Source organism: Chironomus tepperi, unplaced genomic scaffold (genome assembly GCF_022539635.2).
Source record: "Chironomus tepperi strain 1889 unplaced genomic scaffold, CSIRO-AGI_Ctep_v1 contig_364, whole genome shotgun sequence".
NCBI lineage: Eukaryota > Metazoa > Arthropoda > Insecta > Diptera > Chironomidae > Chironomus > Chironomus tepperi.
In genome coordinates this window covers 3767526-3776361 of record NW_027226486.1, presented here as the reverse complement: position 1 = coordinate 3776361, position 8836 = coordinate 3767526, and the positions used below count along the sequence as shown (strand labels likewise).

General features: G+C 33.3%; 1 protein-coding gene across 1 annotated transcript; it reads right to left on the bottom strand.

Annotated features, from left to right (window-relative positions):
* Positions 1-304: 304 nt before the first annotated feature.
* Phyhd1 (Phytanoyl-CoA dioxygenase domain containing 1) lies at positions 305-7226 on the bottom strand. Its single transcript, XM_070646633.1, has 5 exons — positions 6911-7226; positions 2044-2172; positions 1750-1985; positions 1416-1690; positions 305-1184 (listed from the first exon to the last, which is right to left on the bottom strand). Exons 1-5 carry the CDS (start codon positions 6932-6934, stop codon positions 1015-1017), a joined length of 834 nt encoding a protein of 277 aa, XP_070502734.1. The 5' UTR covers positions 6935-7226; the 3' UTR covers positions 305-1014.
* Positions 7227-8836: the final 1610 nt, after the last annotated feature.

The window sequence follows — 8836 nt, the reverse complement described above, 5'->3', positions numbered from 1 at the left end:
AATGAGCTTTATGACAAAAATATGAAGATTGGCACATTAACTATCCTTTTTGAGTTGGGGGCTAATTTGTCTATGATGTCTAATGTAGAACTCGAAGTCGACTATTCTATACAAAATCCGAATCTACTTGTTTTTAAGATATTGTCAGAGAATGATACTAAGTGATACTTTAAATCAAAATTTACTGTAAACCAGTGATGGGCAATATTTTGTTTTTCAGGGCTCATCTGGTTGGGAAACCATGACTGAAAAATCATTTGACATTATATGGCGCATGGCATTTCCAAACCTTTTTCGTCACACCAGAGTGATCTGGCATACAGGTTGCCCACCACTGCTCTTTACTCATTTCTCGAGTTATGGAAAATCGATCAAGTATCAATTCCTGGCTATGTCTTTTAGTAAGGCATTTTTGGCACAAATTTTGTAAAAATTCAGAATCATTCTGAGACAGAGTATCAGGTTTTAGTGGACAATGATGCATTTTAACTAGACATCAACTGGACATTAACTAGTTGTCATTATATACTTTGTCCATTTTCAAGGAACATCATCCAACAGTCCAACACACAACAGGCAAAGAGTGTGCTTTCATGAAACAGAAACGCCACTTCGGTACCTAAAAGCGGTCTCTTTGCCTGTTAGCCTACATCACATAGAAATCACTAACAAACAACCCCCAGTCAGGACTAACATTTTATTACTAATAAAAAATCATATATTTCTTTGATTTATTCTATACATTTTAAATTAACTGAAAACGAGGTTCAATACAAATTACATCCGATAAAAAGTTGAATATTGAGCAATTTTAAAATAGAATCGATTGTTCAAAGATCTAATCAACATAAAAATATGCATAACAATTTTCATAACCATATGCATCATAAAGAAAAACAATAAAAAAAGGAGAGAATAATTTCAAGTCTTTTTTTGTGTATAAAGTTTGCTAGAATAAATGATCCCATTATGCTGAAAAATCGAAAGAAATAAAATAACAAAAAAAGAAGGAAGTTAACGTTCGTATAGAATTGGGAAGGATTCTGGTGGCTGTAACCAATTGTCACTAGCATATCGTGTTCCTCTTGTTTCAATAACATGGAACGTATAAGCATCGCGGCATTTTTTAGATTTGTTGGATTCACTGCGATGAACAACCTGAGAGTGGATTATGACTAATGTTCCTGTAATGTTGAAAAAAGGAAGGAAATTAAATTAAGGTAATTGAAAAATTTTCCGGACCGTTTTTAAATTGCATTCCAGACTTAAATTGCTTGTTAAGGAATGTCTCCGAAAAATGGCAGCAAAAAGGTTATTAGCCTTAAGGCTGTGTCTAAATTGTCTTGAGAAAATCTCGCAAACTTTAAGTGCCATTTTAGCTTCCTTTTATCCTAACATAAATTAATCATCCTTACCCTTTTTGACTGGAACTGATGTAAAATTTGATTGCTGATAAATTGGGGCTGGCTTGTCGTAAATCAAAAGCTCAGATGAACTTTTGTCTGGATTACGATAGAATCTACGATGAATTCCATTTTTATGTGATGCTCGAATGAACTTTAAGCATCCATTTTCTAATGTTGCATCCTCAAGTGCAATCCAGAATCCAATGACTGATGTTGGTTCTGTGTAAAGATAACTACCATCTTGATGAGATTGTACTTCATCTCCAATACCTGGGTTTTTGAACCTTTTTTGGAATAAACATTCATTATTATGTCGCAAGTACAATGACTTCATGTTACTTACATGTACATGCTTTGTGCAACAGCTGGCTTCTGAAGTCCCAATTGCCAGCATAATTCTCTAATTCTATTGTCAAAAGTGTATTTTCTAAAGACTGGATGGTCGACATGAAGTGAATGACCGACTTTGTTCAAAGAATGTTCTTCTGGAACCAACAACTCATTATTTGGTCCGATTGCATTTTTCTCAAAAAAGAAACGAATTTTATCTCCAGATTCTATGAAATATTGATCTGATGCCTAACAGGATATGACAGAATTAATGACATTGCCTCAAACTGTTTAAAAATATACATACCTGATTCTGAAATGAGCAACGATCCTCTTTGGGTGCTTGAAATGGAAAAGCACGTCCAGCCTTGCGCATTTCATCAACTTCCTCGGGGCTATAAAAATCCTCAAAGACCATATATCCATCACGATCAAACTGAAATTAAATTATGTCAAACAAATTTGATTAAATTTATGACATTAGGCAATGCTGATAAGGAGAAAATGCTTTTTCAGTTTGAGTATTTTAAATTAAATAAATGTTTTGTGAAAATTGTTGACCGAGCGACACAGACAAATGCTTTTATTGCGGTGATTACAAATAGAGCAGATGGAACAGGCATATGAAGTTAGGGTGATTTGCTGACTAGTTTTATGTAGCTTAAGTGGTCTGAAATTCGTTCTTAAGGCAGAATTCTTGGTATAATCTAGTGTATACTGTAAGAATGTCATTAAGAATGTCTTACACTTATTGGTACCTGAAGTACTCACTACAGAAAAGTATGTATCTAGTACAGTGGTGGGTAACCTGTGTGACACGATCCATCTTGGTGGTAAATCTCTACCCAAGCCGCATTCGCTTCATGGCATTCTTGTAGACACTATTAGGTGCCGCGGCACACAGGTTGCCTACTAATGATCTAGAATAATGTCCAAAAATAGGATCCATCATAAGCAATGATTGATACTTTACTCATGCATGTGCAACTACAATACTAAACACATGAGTCCGGGTAAATTAATTAATAGATTCTGGTTCTTTATCCCCAAAAATACATTAATGACATTACAGCAACTGTCAGCACCGCTCACACAACTGTTCTGTGTCACTCGGTCTCGACATCCGCGTCACATTTCATTTTATGACTAAGAGCGAAACAATTTTTGAATTAAACGAAATTAAATTTAAGTAGCTGTTCCTACTCTGTAAAAATATTTATTTATTTCGTATGATTAATAGACGGCTCAAGTTTATATTATGTCATGTAAATATAGTGAAGTAAAAATTTTCATTATGAATTTTTAATTGAAATTTAATAGCCAAAAAATGTCTACAACGGACAATAAACTCGATTTGCAAATATCGTCAAATTTATGAGCATTTAATTTCAGCGACTTCTTGCTAAATGTAAGAAGTCGTTGGCTGAATACTAATGATACACAGAGACATGTAATTATTTTCAAAATCATGTATATGCATATTTAGCCTTGAACTTTTCTGTTTAAGTCAGACATCAAAAAATAAAATTTTTGTAGCTGAAAAGGAGCTACATTTTCAACATGCATGTTCACATTTTCATTTCGCTTCTGTCGTAAGCACAACGAGATTTTTTTATTTCTTATTCTTCTGTTCGCAACGATATGTGAAGCTATAGCAGAACCGTTCAGGAAATCTTTTTCGATATTAAGACGACATAAAAGAACATAACATGCAGTACACGATTATTGCACAATTTTTTTTTACTTTACTATAAAAAGTTAAAGAATTGTATAATGTGAAACTGTAATCAATACTAGATCCGTTGTGGAGTTTTTAATGAGAAGGAAGCATGAATCTTTTATGGAATTGCTTATAATTAGTTACTGAAAGTAAATTCTGGCACTTTCTTGGTTTAAAGTGGCGTTGTTGAATAATTGTGTGCATTTTATTAGGGTATCAGATACCTAAATTGCCAAGAGTAACTGAGAGACTTCGGATGGAATCCTCGTCTGAAATCATGTTTACTCAGAAATCTAAAATTGTGTCTTTTGGTCAGGTCTCATAAACACTGTCAATATTCTAACCAGGATCAGATTAACTAAGATGACAAGCGATAAAAGTGAAAATCTTCGTCAACTAAGTTGATCGCTTTCTGACTCTAACTGTCACTGATAGATGTTTCATGACTAAAGTATTGGTCATAGACTTAGGGTAGATACTAGGGTAGGCTCAAACGATTCCAATGTTATGAGAATTGTCCAAATTCTTGACATATTGACGAAACTCTGAGTAATAGATTGAGAGATCAGCTTCTGATGGGAAATGAACCCAAAGTTTCATAAATGAGAGGGCTCAATATCTGATGCCTAACCATTCGGCCACAGAGGCATGATTCTCTTGCTTTTACTTGGCTCGAATCGTAGATTGCAATTTACTCCAACACTTCAGGGATAGAAAGATAAATATGAAACCAGTCCCTAGATTTTACAATCAGAAATGAAGGATTATAACAAAGTCTTGCACATATAGACAAGCATTCTAAACCTAACACAAACTAGTTCTAATCTCAACCAGATTTTCACCATCCTAACTCTAGCTCTTAGAATAAAATATTCAGCAACAAAAATCTCCATCAAAAAACAATTCAATAAATTGTCACAAAAAAGAAGCTAGTCTCTAAGCATTTATATCACCTCTCTTAGCTACTAAGATCGATAAATCCATGAGAATTGCTTTCCAAATATTTTTTATAATGAATAATTCAACAACTTTAAGAAGAAATCTGAACCATCTGATTGAGCATTATTGATTTTAGATTAATGACTTATCAGAAGTAGCTGACACTCATTGAGATACTGAATATTTATAGGCAATCTAGCTGTATATAATAAACAAGAGATATGTGGATAGATAATGTAGTGCTACAAATAGCTAAATGTTTATAGTAGACATTTCCGTAAATAGAAAAGAAGTTTAGTGATAATGTAATGAGTCACTTGCTGTAAATATCTTGAGGTGGATATACCGGATGGCATGTGATTTTGTTGTTGGAAACGGATGGTAGGTGTTGTTGTTGTTTGAATGATTGAGAAGAAGTGATGAGTTCTGATCTGAAAAGTTAGGGACAAAGCTTTAAGTCGACTTGAGTTTTATATGGAGTCGAGTCAATTTAAGAGCCGATTTTAGGGACTAGACTAGATGTCGGGGTATGCCATGTTGGATGCACAAGCAGCTAGCTTGATACAACACAATGATAAGAGCTATGCAAATTGTACTGCATGGACAAACCGAAAATCAAAGTCTACACCAGAACAACGTGATTCTTACATATTACCGGATTAAAACCGAGTTTGACACCAAGTCAGAGCCACATTGGCTTTGGTCCGGATTTATGATCGGATAACCGGTATGTGCTTTTCGAGGAAAGGCTTAACTGAGCATTGTGTCAAGTTCTCTAACAACCCTCGGTACCTCAGTAGATAAGAGCGCATGAAATGTTATCAAGAGGGTGTGGGTTCGAATCTCTCGCGGGCTATAACGATCTTCGTCATTGGATGAAGCCTGGACCACATTCTAATTTAGAATGAGGGGACTACCCACATCATACCACTTTATGCATGAACATTCCAACATTCATAAACGTTCTGGATACTTCCAAACATGTACGAATTGCGATTCTTTATTAAATGGGTTCTTTGAACTGATAATCATATACATAAGTCTGTCATGAACGGAAGGGAAACAATTTATATGAAGCTGCACAATTTTTAATTAACAAACGCGTGTTGAAAAATTTCTTATTTATTCCATTAAAATCTTTTAAAGACAAAGAAAAAGTAAATCCAAAGTTTATAAATAGACATTGCAAAAATTTTTTCATCAGCCCTCCTTTAAATCCACAATTAAGGTAGACACGGAAACAAAGAATTGTAAATTAAATAAATTTTAATCCAATTCCATTTCGTTTCTTTATTCAACGATTACAACTCATTAAGCCCATAGAAATTTCCTGACTGTAAAGCGCGTCAGAGAAGAAAAACGAACCTCCGTGTGAATATTCAATGATTCACTTGTTGCAGTGAGTGATTTTTTATTTTAATAGACGAATGACGATATGCTCTTAAAATCAGTTAAGTTTTTCCTTTTTCTTCTTCCTCTTTTTTTACTTTTCTCTCTTTCTTGGCTTGTTACAATTTCATTAGCACCGAAATGAATGCGAAAATGAGAATTACGGAAGCACGATAAAATTGGAATGCATTCGCATTCTTACAAACATTTGTAGTTCAATTTGTGATGCATTATCAAAAATAGTTTATTTTAAGTAGGATGTTTTGTGTGATTTTGTAGATTAAATTGTTGTTTTTGGGTGCTTCCGGTGATAATATTTGAGTGATTTACTGCAAATTCTGTTCTGTGTGTCTGTCGTTCTATCTAGTCTAGTTTGTCTGTTTGTCTGTTTGTCTGTTTGTCTGTTTGTCTGTTTGTCTGTTTGTCTGTTTGTCTGTTTGTCTGTTTGTCTGTTTGTCTCTTTATTGTTTGTCTGTTTGTCTTGTCTGTTTGTCTGTTTGTCTGTTTGTCTGAACTGTTTGTTCTGTTTGTCTGTTTGTCTGTTTGTCTGTTTGTCTATTTGCTGTTTGTCTGTTTGTCTGTTTGCTTTATCTGTTTGTCTGTTTGTCCTGAACTGCTTCTACTACAGCTAGTCTTAACCAATTCAACAATGTTTGTTTCTAAATTACACAAAAAATGCGCTTTATACCCCACACATCCAAGGCCTTTCTTACTTATTGACCATTTTTGTCTTAGAACTTGTCTATTTTGAACATTGAAACCTGATCGTCAACATTGATAATCTTAAATACCAAATAAACTCATAATTTGTCTGTTGATAGGAAGTCAAGATCATTCAGGTGAAGACAAAAATTTATATTTTATTTTTTCATCCGCAGTCATGCTTCCAACGTTTCCATGAATATATATATTTCTATAAAAACATTTCTCATTTCACTAATATAAACTTGAAATTGTGTTTCATCATCTAAATTTAGTTCATCTATATCATTCTATATTCAGCACATTAATAAACCGTCAACGCATTATTATAATGTCTCAAAAACTGAATGCATTAATCCTTTACGATGCAATCTGTTATGAATTTTATTATATAACTTGAGTGAAAAATTCTAATTTTTATTACTCTATCAACAATCTCGTTTGCCATAGCTGGAATTATTGTTGTTTTTTAATATTTTGCACGCGATATCACTGATCCACAACTGTTTACTGATTATAAAAAAATATGTCCAAATCTCAAACAACAAATAATATATGTATATATTCACTGTAGAATATGAGAGAATATAAAAGAACAGCAAACGATTCACTTTTTTGAAACTCACGTCTTCAACTCAGAACTTAGACTAAAAAAAATCACTAACAGGCACAGAAAGAAATAAAAAATTTTTTCTTCTCTTTTTTTTTGTCTTCTTTACATTGATCTTCTATACTTTAAATGTATAGAACGATCGCCTCCGCACGAGCGAACAAACAAGTGTCACAATGGGCTGAAAAAAGCTAAAAAATCTCACATTTTTTGCGAGCATTTTAAGGGGAAGACTTTAAGTCATTTTCGAATAGTTCGTTTTCTACGGAAATCTTTTTCATATATGCTATATAAAGAAAAATGATTATTAATAGATGACTTTCAGCTTCTCGGAATTTTTTTTTCTCTCATTTTCTATGTCTAAGTGGATATTTACTTAATTAATATAATTTTTGTAAATAACATTTCGAAACTTTTCGAGAAAAAAGTTTCTGTTTTGTGTTTGTGATGAAGTCTAAAGTCATGTGTTTATGGACAGACTTGGAAAGTTCTAATACAAACACTTGAGAAATGTAAACTGTCGATAAAGCATTTTGTATTTGAAAATTTACATATTCATGGTTAAGCGATAATGCTGTAATTTATTTTGAAAAATACTTCTTAATGATTGAAAAGTGTTTTAATAACAATTAAATTAAACCGAGCAGCACATGATTATTTTGTGGATGGATGGAAAAAAAAATTGTTTTCTAGATTATTTCACAGTTATAAGTATGACTATTATTAACTGAATTCGCTGGCTGTACAGATCAATTGTAATTCATGGCCTCTCTTAGATGGTGCCTAAAGCTGGCTCTATCCTTGGCTTCCGTCTCCCAATTTCCAATTCAAAGTGGAATACTGTCAATACAGTTTTTTCCAAGAGTTTATTGTCCACAGCTCTTTCAAAAGTCATTTAAGCATCCAAAAAGCCTGCTCACTTTGATTGGTCTTATAATGTAAGCATCTTTAAATTTGATTTAAAAGAGTATTATATTCAGTACAACTGTCAGGACGATGATGCTCGAGTGGACAACTTGACATAATGCTTAATTAATAACTACTTATTCGACTCGACTAATGATATTTTCTCCGGAACATTCAATAAAATATGTTATAAGTCGATCGTAGATTTTGTTATTAACTAGACATTATGTGAAGTGTTAAGTGAGAAGTTGTCCACTCCAGGTCGATCTAAGTAGTTAACGAAAAACTCTAGACGCCATTTACTTATTATGTCACAGAATAATGATTTTTTTTTTTCACAAATGAAAAATAGAATCCTCAGAGTTTCTAGGGAGGGGCCATGAAGATTATTAGAACGGTTCCCTAATAATCACACTGAATATGCCCCTTCCGAGCAATAAGCAAATTTCTTATTATTATTTTCATCTTTTCTTTTAAATCGAATGACATTGTTTTCTCAATTGTTTCTAGAACTCTCGTGAATTTTACATTTTGCAGTCAATATGAGTCAAACGAGCCTTTTTGGCATATTGCCAACACGCTGACGTAAAAGAGCTTTTAGCCGTTTGGACTGATTACCAAAAGTGCTAACTAACAGTTACTTGGTTTCATTAAACAAACCCTAACAGACAAAGAATATGTATTCATGATACAGAAATTCCACTACGATACCTAAAAGCGGTCTCGGCTATGAAACAGCATAAAGTCTACGGCGTGATTGCAACCTTATTTCCATATTTACACATGTACCAAATTTTACTTGAATATGTAATCCTACAAAAAAGAAACATTCAG